Source organism: Heterodontus francisci, chromosome 12 (genome assembly GCF_036365525.1).
Source record: "Heterodontus francisci isolate sHetFra1 chromosome 12, sHetFra1.hap1, whole genome shotgun sequence".
In the NCBI taxonomy this organism is placed as follows: Eukaryota; Metazoa; Chordata; class Chondrichthyes; order Heterodontiformes; family Heterodontidae; genus Heterodontus; species Heterodontus francisci.
Genome location: NC_090382.1, coordinates 112,556,411 through 112,571,468, shown reverse-complemented (window position 1 = coordinate 112,571,468; position 15,058 = coordinate 112,556,411). Strand labels below are relative to the sequence as shown.

The following is a 15,058-nucleotide window of genomic DNA, read 5'->3' as shown; positions in this document are numbered from 1 at the left end:
GGTACAAGGCATTGACTGAAGAAAAATACATAACCTTTCCTGTACTGTGAGTGAATTCGCATGGGGATACGAGAAGAATATTTAATCTTATGTTTTCAATAACTGAGAGGCAAATGCTGTTTTTAAGATTTGAAGAACACATTTTTTCACCACGCTCTTTCAAACATGCTAGGGAGACACGTCGGTCACCCATAATAAAGTTTTCAGTTGTGTGCTGTGTTCAGAAGGTCAGCAGTACCAACATTGTTATTTTAGTTATTTTTAATTAATTGCTGTATGAACAAAAACAGTTTGTGCTGCGCTCAGCTGGGACAGCACTAATGGTACTACAACTGGGCTAGGGAGGTGAAATGTTCCTCGTCACTGTCCAGTGGCTTCTGCCACACAGCGGGCTTAGTGGAGGTGCTTACCTGGTTAAATAGCCTATTGATCTTCACAGAGTAAGAGTGGTGAATAATGTGTTACCAGCAGACATAGAACTATACCCCAGTAGGAATTAGTGCTTTGGGAAGAGGTGGGGATAAATCTGGATTTCAAAATAAGTCTTGTTGAAGGAAAGATTACACATTTACATCCTCGTGGTAGCTAAGAACACAAAGTAAAGTCGAAATGATGTTAAAAGTACAACTGTTACATTGAAAGTAGTTGGATCTCATATAATTTGAGTGGTTTTGGGTAATTTAAAATATCATGGATTGCTGGTTCGGAGATTTTCATCAGTTTAAAAAAACAACTAATCTGAGAAATAAGTCAGAAAAATGTGCTTAATAGGTTATTATTTGCAACTAAATGTTAAGGAATGCGTAGCATCGAGTCCTTAGAATGGCTGAAATTTCTAATTGATATTTTTTATAGCAGGTATTTCATTATTTTCTCTATCTTGCAGAAGTTTCTGCGAATCAGTTAGCCTATCAAAAAAGGATAAAAACAAACTGGTTTTTAAAAAAAAAAGACTTATTCTGTGCTGATGGTGGAATAGGATTATGCCTTGATGTCTTGTACTTTATATGTTTCCTTCTCTTTTGCTTGTTGTGTATAGTGTCCCATTTGGAAGATTCAACTGTTTTGGTGATGAAACAGTTCTCTTGGGGGGCTAGTTTTGCTCCTGATGCATGGCAGTTGTACTGGCAACAGCTCCTTTCTGTTTTTCTATAATACCCTACCCTCTCCCCACTGGCAAATCTATATATTTAAGTATATTTCCATTGGGCTTGATCACTGTAGCATGATATAGTTAAGATGAGAAGTCTTTTTAATGATCCTCATCAGAACACATGCTCGATATCTGTTCAGCTTGAAGATGGAAATTGCCAATCAATCAATCCTAGCAGCCCGTGGTTAAAATTGACTTGGGTTGCATTCTGGTTGTCACTAGCAGGGAAATGTAAGAGCATTGTTACATGGTTGGCTGGTGGAGTGAACTCAATTATGTTTAATCTGCATTCTTAAAGGGGGGGGGGAAAGAAGGAGTGTTCAACTAATATGGTTCAATTTGTTAGACAGCAGCAGCCCTGTAATTGAAAGCTGTTTGGAAATCCATCCAGGAAGATCCTATATTTTGCCAATTCTAGTATTCAGTTGTTTCTTATGATTCCTGGATTCTTGTTTCCACTCCTCTGTCTATGTCCATTATTATTCCAAGTCTGTTTTTTGTGTGAAGAACTTCTTGATATCAATCTGAAATTTTCCTTTTCCTAGTTTGAATGCGTATCCCCTTGTTCTACTCCGGCAGTCTAACTTAAGTTGATGTTCAAGATTTTGTACATGCTTAACCATTTTGTTTATCTCTATAAAATTACCTCTTGCATGCCCTCTTTCCAGTCTGAAAAGCCAATGTTTCTCCAGTTTCTACTCGTCACTCAGATCCCTGAGACTCGGGTCAGTCTCGTGGCTCTTCACATTGCCTCCAGACCTTGATTGTCTCCCTTGTTTCTCAGTGGCAGATGTGGACGCAGTACTCAAAGTGCTGTTTGGCCAGTGCACTCTATGGTTTAGTTACAGTCTTCTCTGACTTGTATCCTACTGGGTTATTACTTTGTAATTACTAAAGTATCTTCTCTGTAAAGCAAGTCCTTGACAATTATCTAGTCTTTTTTTAAATGTAGTTGGTGATATCATGAACCTGTTTTGTTTTGCTTTCAGCTTGGACCTAAAGATATGACTGAAAAGTGTTTCTGGGTCAAAGTAAAGGAGGACAAATATGAAAGTAAAGAACTCTTTGCAAAACTGACTGTTATATTCTCTGCAAAGACAAAGAGTAAGTAACTGACTCAACTTCAATTTTGTTATTTCAGTTTTAGCCCCTGATTTAGATTTGAACTCATTCCGGGTAAAGAATAAATGTTTTCAGAAACTAGAGTTTGGACAAGCTTAACTTCTGGTCCTAATGACATGAGCTTCTTGGAAATATTCCCAAGTTTGGCACCAAATTGGTAATCAAATTTGAGAGAGAATTTTGCAGACCTGAACGATATTGTCAAATACTCCTTTACCTATTGCCAAATAATGGAACTGCTGAGGAGATGAACTATATTGTACTTAATACAGATCTTCAAATCTACAGCTTGGAAACAGAAAAACTGGTTGGCCCAGTAAGCCTATTTCTTTCTCAACCTATATTTCAATCAGGATGCTCTTTCACTTCACCCACGAGCTCTTATACTCTGCCCTTAATTCCCAATTGAATCAAAAACATCTATTTATCTCTCTTTAACCTTTAGTCCCCTTTCTCAGCAGATATTGATCCAGTTCCCTATTTAAAGATAAATCTTTTTCTGGTACTCTGTTCCAAACTCCACTATTCTGTTCAAGAGTGAGTAGAGTGGGCAGTCTGAATCTCATACTCATCATCTGCCTTGTAAATTTTGTAATTATTTGCTTGCTGTCAGTTAGCCTGCCCTTCCAAGACCTGGTCATTCTGAATAATTCAGCAGGTTACTGTTCCATTAACTGATATGACTAAACTGTTTTTTTCCTAATTTAAAAACAAGGTCATGCGCCTCTGCCAATGGAGTTGTCATTAAACAAGTGATCCATTTTTCCTATAAAATTTGTACATTTACACATTTTGAATTCCATTCAGGATCCACGTCTGTAGTATTAGATAAAACATGCATCTCTCCATTCCATTGGGACCAAAAAGCTGATTTCAGCTTCAATCCATTACTTGATTAAACATCACAGTGCATTGGATGTAAAATTGCTCAATCTTGTCTACAGCATGTTGTTAATAAAGCACTGGAAACTCCATGCCCATTAATGGTCCATGACAAGTAGAAATGTGTGTGTGCTGTTGAGAATGCCACATTTTCATCTGAGCTCTTGCGTTTCAGTGCAATCAAGAAGAATGGATGGAGGTCAGTTTGTTTTGAAATGAATGGCAAGCAGGTTAGGAACAGATGAATTGACAGCATGAAATAACTCATAAATGCAAGATAATTAATAATAGCCCACTTATTTTGGGTACATAAACCAAAAGGTGGCTGAGGACTGTAAAGGGTTAGTTGCACTTTTTGTTGTCAATTTGCTTTCTTGTGCTTGCATTTGCTGTTAATTTCTGCCTTGAGCCTGGATCAAAATCAGTATGTTTGTCATTTTGAATATCTTCAGAAGAAAACTATTTTTTCCAGCGCAATATTTTAATGAGAAGCTGTAGTGGTTGTTACGACCAGGTGAGAAAAAAGTCCAGGGTTCCCTTTCAGCCTTCACCTGGCCTTACTGTAACAGAGTTTAATTTTAAACACACTGTTCTTAGCTCCCCCTTTGGTAAATCCTTGTTCACCGCTTTCCAATTATAAGGCAGCACAAACAGGCTTTCTTAGGTTTAAAGAACAAAAGCTGAAATTTATTAAACTTAAACTCTAATTCGGTTAACGCCTACGGATACACGCCGCATCCCACAGTAGAATGCATACGCAATACAAACATGCAAATGGAGACAGAGAAGAGCAGAAGAAAAATAAAGTGGAAAGGTTTGAGGCAATATCTGAAGAGTTTTTGTTACGGTTCTTCGAGCTCACTATAGAGTCCTTGATTGTAGGTAGCTCTTGCTTTTCGTAAACCTTGTTCGCTGTACGAGACTTTTCTCTCTTGGGTTTCCTGTGTCTTCAGTGAATTCAGAGGCTTGTGAGACAGAGATGGGAGCAGGCAGAACAGATTATGTCAGTGCAGGAGCAAACCGCTTACTGCCCAAACAGTTTGCATAAATTCAGAAAACTCAGGTTGCCCAGCAGGTTGGTCATGTGACTAGCTGGTTTGACCATGTCTGTTTGTGTATTTGGCCATCTTAGCAGTCAACCTGGAATGCGAGCTCCCTCACCTTCAACGTCTGGTGATCAAAAGTCCATTGTGGGTTGAATATGTCAGCGAATGACTCTTCGTCCTTTCCAAGCACTGTCTGTTAATATGTCTTTCCAGCCAAGGGTCCATTGTGGGTTGAATGTGTCAGGGATGACTGCTTTGTCCTTCCAAACATTGGCTGTTAATATTGCAAATGCCTTTCCAGCCAAGATCTGACAATTATTTGAAGCAAGTCCTTTCTTCACTTCAACAACAGTTTGAAATTTAATGACCATGTGGTGAAATTAATGTGCCTCATGCTTGGCAGGTGGTGGCCTAGAATGACACCACCACACCCAGTGGAATGTTTAGTTTAGTTTAGAGATACAGCACTGAAACAGGCCCTTCGGCCCACCGAGTCTGTGCCGACCATCAACCACCCATTTTATACTAATCCTACACTAATCTCATATTCCTACCACATCCCCACCTGTCCCTATATTTCCCTACCGGCTACCTATACTAGTGGCAATTTATAATGGCCAATTTACCTATCAACCTGCAAGTCTTTTTTTGGCTTGTGGGAGGAAACCGGAGCACCCGGAGAAAACCCACGCAGACACAGGGAGAACTTGCAAACTCCACACAGGCAGTACCCAGAATTGAACCCGGGTCGCTGGAGCTGTGAGGCTGCGGTGCTAACCACTGCGCCACTGTGCCGCATTTCATTAAAAGGGTCGAGAAAAAAAGGAAGATATAGAAAAAGCCATGCATTTCTCTCATTCATTCCCATTCATTCATAAATCCTAAAACTGTTACAGCCTGTCTTTTCTTAGTGCCAGTGCTGCTTTAATTGCCCCTTTTTGGCATCTCAGTAAACCTGTTCTTTTTTTTTTGGATGTTCTCTTCCGTTTGCCCATTTCCATGTCTTTGTTCCTGTTGAGATCTGAAAAGGGGGATGGGTGGTTTTTGTTTGGTTCTGACTGTGGGGGAGGATTCTTTGCTAATCTCCCCTTTGTCTCAGAGGACACTCCTGCCTATAGGTATTTGTGCAAACTCTGCTGCACTCCCCTTTGGCACTTTGACTAGGTGAGGCATCACCCTCACGGTTTCTCTGCCCCCCCCCCCCCCCCCCTTATAGATCTTTCTTTGTCTCTGCAGGTTCCTGCAAATGTTGTTAACAATTCTGGTGAGGTGCTTCTAGTGTCTGCATTTATGTAGGTGGATGTGGGGTCTAATGTTTTACATTTTTCAGGGTTGGCTGACCGAATAGTAGGGGTTCTCAACCGGAATTTCTCCTGGACTTCCTTTAACTTGCCCTCTTGGTCACTTTTCCCCCTTCCCTGTCTAACCTTGTGCCTGCCTGTCCTTTCTTGTTCTCGGCGGGGGTCCCTTACAGTTCACCAGCCCTCTGATGGAGAGTCCTCCTAACACCAGTACAGGAATTAGGGGTGCAAGTTTCACTGTAGGTTGGGGTTTCCCGTCAACCTGGCCCATGTGGCAACTCCTGCAGTACTGCACCACATCTTTGTGGAGTTTTGGCCAGTCAAACTGCTGTCTTATGTGGGCTTTAGTCTTTCGTATACCGGCATGTATAGCCATTGTAATCTCGTGGGCCCTTCTTGATCTCTGGTACCACTGCGGCACCACTAACTGGTGAACTGCTGCCCACTCCTTGCTCTCAGGTCTGTCAGGAGAATTCCATTTCCTGATCAGTACCTCATTCTTTAAATAGTAGCAATCAGGGACTCCTCTGCTTCACTTTCAGACTGGGCAGCCTGTGCTAACTCTCACGATACTGGGTCGGCTCGCTGAGCCTCAGCTAGGAAAAATTTATTTAATTCATTCCCTGGGTCTCCTAACTTTCCAAAGAAAGTCTCGGACAGGCAGACCTCATGGTCATCTGCCTGCAGTGCCAATTCAGCCTCCTCTGGGGGAACCAATTTGATTATGGCCTGATCCACTGCACATTCAGGGAAACTGCAGGGGTCTGTCTCCCGCCACTGTCCTGTCTCTCTGACCTTCTGCGGCCTTTCTTTCACTACTGGTGGGGGCTACCACCTTCACCCCCACCATATCATTACCTAGGAGCAGGTCAACCCCGTCCACAGGCAAACTAAGGGCAATCCCTACAGTCACCGGTCCCAAAACTGGGCCACACTCCAGTTGCGCTGGTGTACAGGTACAGGCATACACTGCCCTCCAATACCATTCACCGCCATTTTGATGTTCACTGCACTCTCTCGGGGAAAGGTCAGGCCATTTCCCAGTGAAAGGGATCTAGTAGCCCCTCTGTCCTCGAGAATCATGATGGGCTTGCTTGCCCCACTCGAGGGGTATGGGGTTACTCTCCCTTCAGACACAAAACCCTGATAGCCGTCAGGAACCCTATTAAATTTTCCTGCACTTGTAGCGGTAGACTTCCTGGATTGCACTCTTAACATAGAGCATAGAACAGTACAGCACACTACAGGCCCTTCGGCCCACAATGTTGTGCCGAACCTTTAACCTACTCTAAGATCAAACTACCTACCTACCCTTCATTCTACTATCATCCATGTACCTATCCAAGAGTCGCTTAAACGTCCCTAATGTATCTGCTTCTACTACCACTGCTGGCAGTGCATTCCACGCACCCACCACTCTCTGTGTAAAGAACCTACCTCTGACATCTCCCCGAAACCTTCCTCCAATCACCTTAAAATTATGCCACCTGGTGATAGCCCTTTCCGCCCTGGGAAAAAGTCTCTGGCTATTCACTCTACCTATGCCTTTCATCATCTTGTACCCCTCTATCAAGTTACCTCTCATCCTTCTTCGCTCCAATGAGAAAAGCCCTAGCTCCCTCAATCTTTCTTCGTAAGACATGCCATCCAGTCCAGGCAGCATCATGGTAAATCTCCTCTGCATCCTCTCTAAAGCTTCCACATCCTTCCTATAATGAGGCGACCAGAACTGAACACAATATTCCAAGTGTGGTCTAACCAGGGCCTTATAGAGCTGCAGCATAACCTTGTGGCTCTTAAACTCAATCCCCCTGTTAATGAAAGCCAACACACCATACGCCTTCTTCACAACCCTATCAACTTGGGTGGCAACTTTGAGCGATCTATGGACATGGACCCCAAGATCCCTCTGTTCCTCCACACTACCAAGAATCCTGTCTTTAAGCCTGTATTCTGCATTCAAATTCGACCTTCCAAAATGAATCACTTCACACTTTTCCAGGTTGAACTCCATCTGCCACTTCTCAGCCCAACTCCGCATCCTGTCAATATCCCGTTGCAACCTACAACAGCCTTCCACACTATGCACAACTCCAGCTATCTTCGTATCATCGGCAAACTTGCTAACCCAGCCTTCCACTTCCTCATCTAGGTCATTTATAAAAATCACAAAGAGCAGAGGTCCCAGAACAGATCCCTGCGGAACACCACTGGTCACCGAGCTCCATGCTGAATACTTTCCATCTACTACCACCCTCTGTATTCTATGGGCCAGCCAATTCTGTATCCAGACAGCCAACTTTCCCTGTATCCCATGCCTCCTTACTTTCTGAATGAGCCTACCATAGTGAACCTTCTCAAACGCCTTGCTAAAATCCATATACACCACATCCACTGCTCTTCCTTCATCAATGTGTTTTATCACATCTTCAAAGAATTCAATAAGGCTTGTGAGGCATGACCTGCCCCTCTCAAAGCCATGCTGACTGTCTCTAATCAAACTATGCTTTTCCAAATAATCATAAATCCTATCTCTCAGAATCCTCTCCAGTAATTTGCCCACTACCGATGTAAGACTGACTGGTCTATAATTCCCAGGGTTATCCCTATTCCCTTTATTGAACAAGGGAATAACATTTGCCACCCTCCAATCATCCGGTACTACTCCAGTGGACAGTGAGGATGCAAAGATCATCGCCAAAGGCGCGGCAGTCTCTTCCCTCGCTTCCTGTAATATCCTTGGGTATATCTCGTCTGGCCCCGGGGACTTATCTGTCCTCATATCATTCAAAATTTCCAGCACATCCTCCCTCTTAACCTCAACCTGTTCGAGCATATCAGCCTGTTTCACGCTGTCCTCACAAACGACCAGGTCCCCCTCACTAGTGAATACTGAAGCAAAGTATTCATTTAGGGCCTCCCCTACCTCCTCCGACTCCAGGCACAAGTTCCCTCCACTATCCCTGATCAGCCCTACCCTCACTCTGGCCATCCTCTTGTTCCTCACATAAGTGTAGAACGCCTTGGGATTTTCCTTAATCCTGCCCGCCAAGACTTTTTCATGTCCCCTTCTAGCTCTCCTAAGTCCATTCTTCAGTTCCTTCCTGGCTACCTTGTAACCCTCTACAGCCCTGTCTGATACTTGCTTCCTCAACCTTCAGTAAGCTTCCTTCTTCCTCTTGACTAGCTGTTCCACATCTCTTGTCATCCAAGGTTCCTTCACCCTACCATCCCTTCCTTGCCTCATTGGGACAAACCTATCCAGCAGTCGCAGCAAGTGCTCCCAAAACAACCTCCACATTTCTGTCGTGCATTTCCCTGAGAACATCTGTTCCCAATTTATGCTCCCCAGTTCCTGCCTAATAGCATTGTAATTCCCCCCTCCCCCAATTAAATATTTTCCCATCCCGTCTGCTCCTGTCCCCCTCCATGACTATAGTAAAGGTCAGGGAGTTCAGACATCCTAGCCATGCCACATACAGTGATTCCACACTGCTCAGCCATTTTCCTCAATTCCTGTATAGACAGTGCTTTTAACTTATCCCAAGTTACTTCACCCTGGCGTGGAGAGCTACTAGCTTCAGTTGCAGACATGTTCGTGTTCAAGCACATACAACCACAAGAAAACCTGTATTGAAATCTTGCTCTTTGATTGGGAACAATTTGGCTTCCCACTTCTATTTTGTCTCATTTGTCTGTGGGTAAAATCCCAGACGAGCCCCCAAATTTCTGTTACGACCAGGTGTGAAAGAGGTCTAGGGTTCCCTTGCAGGGTTTAATTTTAAACACAACGTGTTTTCAGCTCCCCCTTGATGAATCCTTGTTCACCGTTTTCCAATGACAAGGCAAAGAATCCAGCACAAACAAGCTTTCTTAGGTTTAAAGAAGAAAAATTGAAATTTATTAAACTTGAACTTAAACGCTAATTTGGTTAACACCTATGGATACACGACAGGCCCCACGCTAGCATGCATACGCGATACACATGCAAATAGAGGCAGAAAAGAGCAGAAAAAAAATAAAGTGGAATGGTTTGAGGCAATATCTGAAGAGTCTTTGTTCCAGTTCTTCGAGCTCACTGCAGAATCCTTGATTGTAGGTAGATCTTGCTTTTCGTTGGGCCCCAGTATTCCTAAACCTTGTTTGCTGTAGGAGACTTTTCTCTCTTGGGTTTCCTGTGTCTTCAGTGAATTCAGAGGCTTGTGAGACAGAGATGGGAGCAAGCAGAAGAGATTATCTCAGTCCAAGAGCAAACCGCTTTCTGCTCAAATAGTTTGTACAAATTCAGAAAACTCAAGTTGACCAGGTTAGCCATGTGACTAGCTGGTTTGACCATGTCTGTTTGTGTATTTGGCCATCTTAGCAGTCAACCTGGAATGCGAGCTCCCCCACCTTAAATGTCTGGTGATCAAAAGTCCATTGTGGGTTGAATGTGTAAGGGAATGGTCCTTTGTCCTTTCCAAGCACTGTCTGTTAATATGCAAATGTCTTTCCAGCCAAGGGTCCATTGTGGGCTGAATGTGTCAAGGAATGGCTGCTTTGTCCTTCCAAACACTGACTGTTAATATGCAAATGTCTTTCCAGCCAAGATCTGGCAATTTTTTAAAGCAAGTCCTTTCTTCACTTCAACAACAGTTTGAAATTTAATGTCTATGTGGCGAAATTAATATGCCTCATGCTTGGCAGGTGGTGACCTACATGACATGGTAAATAAGTGAGAAACTAAACAATAGATAATAGTTGATTGTGCAGCTTTAAATTGGTACTTACAAGTCTTAAATTGCATCAACAGTTAAAATGCTACATCTTGATGCAATGCTGAATCCTAGTTAATTTATTTGACAATTGCTTGTACTGTGAAGCCTTTGTATCCCAAATGCTTTCTCACAGGAGGACTCAATGCACTGATATCTACATTGTATTGAATTGATTATGTGCTGAAGACTGACAAAATTTGCATTATTTAGTTTATTCTAAAATGGCTATGCTATAAATTGCATTTGTATGGGTTCTTGAGATTTATTTGGACTTAAAGTAGTTTATTACAAGAATACTTGTACCAAAAGTAACTGTCTGCCCTGCCACACACACTGTTGTTTTCATGTGGTCTGTCACACTGTCTGTTATCAGGGACAGGAGGGTGAGACTACAAGTGAGGCAGGTATGGGGGTCCAGAAGGTAGCAATGGAGGAACCTCAACCCTTGCACTTGTTCAACAGGTTTGAGGTTCTTGTAGCTTGTGTGGATGAGAGCAGGACTGCAGAGAGGCTGAACAAACTGACCACAGCACCATGGTGCAGGGGGGCATTCAAGTGGGGGGAATGAAAAGGATTGTAATCGGGGACAGTATAGTTATTGGGGTTGATACTGTTCTCTGCAGCCCGCAGCGTGATTCCCGAAGGCTGTGTTGCCTGTCCGGTGCAAAGGTTAAGGACATTTCCTTGGCGCTAGAGAGGAAATTGGAGTAGGAGGGAAATTAACCAGTAGTTGTGGTCCATGTGCTTACCAGTGACATAGGTAGGACTTTGAAAGAGGTTCTGCTGAGGGAGTATGAACAGCTCGGGGTTAAAATAAAAAGCACAACTATAAAGGTGGTAATCTCTGGATTACTACCTGGGCCACGAGCAAATTGGGGTAGTGGTAAATAAGATCAGAAAATTGAAAGATTGGTGTGGGAGAAATGGATTTCGATTCATGGGGCTCTGGCACCAGTACTGGGGAAAAAGGGAGCTGTACCGTTAGGCCGGCCTTCACCTGAACTGCGCTGGGATCAGGGTCCTCGCAAATCATATAACTCGGGCTGTAAAGATGTCTTTAATCTAAATCGCAGGGAGGAGGGTTCAGGTGAGGAGAAATTTAGAAAGTTAATGAGAAAGGACAAGACAACGGTGTCGGGTAGTGAAACGGGTCATGATAACCAGAAATAAAAACAAGAAATGCTGGAACCACTCAGCAGGTCTGGCAGCATCTGTGGAAAGAGATGCAGAGTTAACGTTTCGGGTCAGTGACCCTTCTTCGGAACTGACAAATATTAAAAATGTCACGGGTTATAAGCAAGTGAGGTGGGGGTGGGGCAAGAGATAACAAAGGAGAGGTGTAGATTGGACAAGGCCACATAGCTGACCAAAAGGTCACGGAGCAAAGGCAAACAATATGTTAATGGTGTGTTGAAAGACAAAGCATTAGTACAGAATAGGTGTTAACAGACTGAATATTGAACAGCAGCAAGTGCAAACATGAAAAAAAACAGTGGGTAAGCAAACTGAACAAACTAAGATGAAATGAAATAAATGCAGAAAAAGGGTTGTAAAAAATGTACAAAAGAAAAAACGAAGAAAAAGGAAAAAACAACTAAAAATGAAAGTAAAATGGGGGGATGTCATGCTCTGAAATTATTGAACTTAATGTTCAGTCCGGCAGGCTGTAGTGTGCCTAATCGGTAGATGAGATGCTGTTCCTCGAGCTTGCGTTGATGTTCACTGGAACACTGCAGCAATCCCAGGACAGAGATGTGAGCATGAGAGCAGGGGGGAGTGTTGAAATGGCAAGCAACCGGAAGCTCAGGGTCCTGCTTGCAGACCGAGCGGAGGTGTTCCGCCAAACGGTCATCCAGTCTGCACTTGGTCTCCCCAATGTAGAGGAGACCACATCGTGAGCAGCGAATACAGTATACTGCATTGAAAGAAGTACAAGTAAATCGCTGCTTCACCTGAAAGTAGTGTTTGGGGCCTGGGATAGTGAGGAGAGGGGAGGTAAATGGGCAGGTATTAAACCACCTGCGATTGCAGGGGAAGGTGCCATGAGACGGGGACGGGGTGGTGGGGGTAATGGAGGAGTGGACCAGGGTGTCGCGGAGGGAACGATCCCTTCGGAATGCTGACAGGGAAAGGGAGGGGAAGATGCGTTTGGTAGTGGCATCACGCTGGAGGTGGCGGGAATGGCGGAGGATGATCCTTTGGATATGGAGGCTGATGGGGTGGAAAGTGAGGACAAGGGGAACCCTGTCACGGTTCTGGGAGGGAGGGGAAGGGTTGAGGGCAGAGGTACAGGAAATGGGCTGGACACGGTTGAGGGCCCTGTCAACAACAGTGGGGGGGAATCCTCGGTTGAGGAAAAAGGAGGTCATATCAGAAGCACCGTCATGGAAGGTAGCATCATCAGAGCAGATGCGTCGAAGATGGAGAAACTGGGAGAATGGAATGGAGTCCTTACAGGAGGTAGGGTGTAAAGAAGTGTAGTCGAGGTAGCTGTGAGAGTCGGTGGGCTTATAATGGATATTAGTAGACAACCTTTCCCCAGAGATGGAGACAGAGAAGTTGAGGGAGGGAAGGGAAGTGTCAGAGATGGACCATGTAAAAGTGAGAAGGGTGGAAATTGGAAGCAAAGTTGATAAAGTTTTCCAGTTCGGGGCGGGAGCAGGAAACTGCACCAATACAGTCTCCAATGTACCGGAAAAAGAGTTGGGGGAGGGGGCCTGAGTAGGACTGGAACAAAGAATGCTCGACATATCCCACAAAAAGACAGGACCCATGCGGGTACCCAAAGCGACACCTTTTACTTGAAGGAAGTGCGTGGAGTTGAAGGAGAAGTTGTTCAATGTGAGAACAAGTTCAGCCAGGTGGAGGAGGGTGGTGGTGGATGGGGACTGGTTGGGCCTCTGTTCCAGGAAGAAGCGGAGAGCCCTCAAACCACCCTGGTGGAGGATGGAGGTGTAGAGCGATTGGACGTCCATAGTGAAGAGGAGGCGGTTGGGACCAGGAAACTGGAAATTGCCAAAATGACGTAGGGCATCAGAAGAGTCACGGATGTAGGTGGGAAGAGACTGGACCAGCGGAGAAAAGATAGAGTCTAGATAGGAAGAAATGAGTTCAGTGGGGCAGGAGCAGGCTGACACAATGGGTCTGCCGGGACAGTCCCGTTTGTGGATTTTGGGAAGGAGGTGGAAGCGGGCTGTCCGGGGTTGCGGGACTATGAGGTTGGAAGCTGTAGGGGGAAGATCTCCAGAGGAGATGAGGTCAGTGACAGGAAAAGGCAGAGCGTACAAACATATGAGTGCACCAGCAAATAAGGTCAGAATAGGGGAAAATGGTAAAAGAATTAAAGGTACTTTATATGAATGCACGCAAAATTCTTAACAAGATGGGTGAATTGATAGCATAAATAGAAATAAATGGGTATGATATGATGGCCATTAAAGGGACCTGGTTGCAAGGTGACCAAGGCTGGGAACTAAATATTCACGGTTATTTGACATTTCGGAAGGATAGGAAGTCTTTCACAAAAAAACTCAAACCTTTCTCTTTCTTAGGCACTTTCCTACAGTTTGAGGATTAATAAAGCATACAGTATCTTAGGCTTTATTAATAGGGGCATAGAGTCCAAGAGCAAGGAGGTTATGTTGAACTTGTGTAAGATACTAGTTTGACCTCAGCTGGTGTGTTGCGTCCAGTTCTGGGCACCGCACTTTAGGAAAGATCTGAAAGCATTGCAGAGAGTGCAGAAAAGAATCACAAGAACGGTTCCAGGGATGAGGAACTTCTGATATGAAGATAGATTGGAGAAGTTGGGACTGTTTTCCTTGGAGAAGAGAAGGCTGAGAGGTGATTTAATAGAGGTATTCAAAATCATGAGGGGTCTGGACAGAGTAGATAGGGAGAAACTGTTCCCACTTCTGAAAGGATTGAGAATGAGAGAGCACAGATTTAAAGTATTTGGCAAAAGAAGCAGAAGTGACATGAGGAAAAACTTGTTCACACAGCGAGTGGTTAAGGTCTGGAATGCACTGCCTGAGAATGTGGTGCAGGCAGGTTCAATCGAGACATTGCAAAGGTAATTAGACTTATCGGAAAAGGACGAATGTGCAGGGTTATGGGGAAAAGGCAGGGGAATGGCACTAGGTAAGTTGCTCATTTGGAGAGCCGGTGCAGACAAGATGGGCCGAGTGGCTGCCTCCTGCACTGTAATTATTCTGTGATTCTGAAGAAAGGAACAGGAGGTGGGGTAGCTCTGTTAATAAAGGCTGAGATCAGTACAAGAGTGAGAAATGATCTTGGCTGAGAAGATCAAGATGTAAAATCAGTTTCGGTGGAGATAAAAAATAGCAAAGGAAAAAGAAGTCACTGGTGCGAGTAGTTTATAGACCCCCTAACAGTAGCTGCACTGTAGGACAAAATATAAATCAAGAAATAAAGGCTTGCAAGGAAGGTACTGCAATAATCGTGGGCAATTTTAATCATCTTATAGATTGAACTAATCAAATTGGCAAAGGTAGCCTGGAGGATGAGTTCATAGTATATTCGGGACAGTTTCTTAGAACAGTGCATTCTGGAAGCAAACCGGGAGCAGACCATTTTAGACCTGGCAATGTGTAATAAAATGAGATTAATAAATGACCTCTTAGTAAAGGATCCTCCAGGCAAGAGTGATCATAACATGATAGAATTTCACATTCAGTTTGAGAGTGAGAAGTTTTGGTCTTAAACTAGTGTCTTAAACTTAAAGGCAATTACAAGGGTTTGAAGACAGAGTTGACTAAAGTGGACTGGGGAGATTAG

The 15,058-nt window shown here is 43.9% G+C and overlaps 1 protein-coding gene across 1 annotated transcript in view; it reads left to right on the top strand.

Moving 5' to 3' along the window:
* LOC137376080 (protein diaphanous homolog 1-like) overlaps positions 1-15,058 on the top strand; it is a 443,374-nt gene that overhangs the window by 206,183 nt on the left and 222,133 nt on the right. Inside the window, exon 17 of the mRNA XM_068044098.1 lies at positions 2,143-2,257. Within this exon, the coding sequence (XP_067900199.1) occupies positions 2,143-2,257 (115 nt within the window). The remainder of the gene's footprint in view (positions 1-2,142; positions 2,258-15,058) is intronic.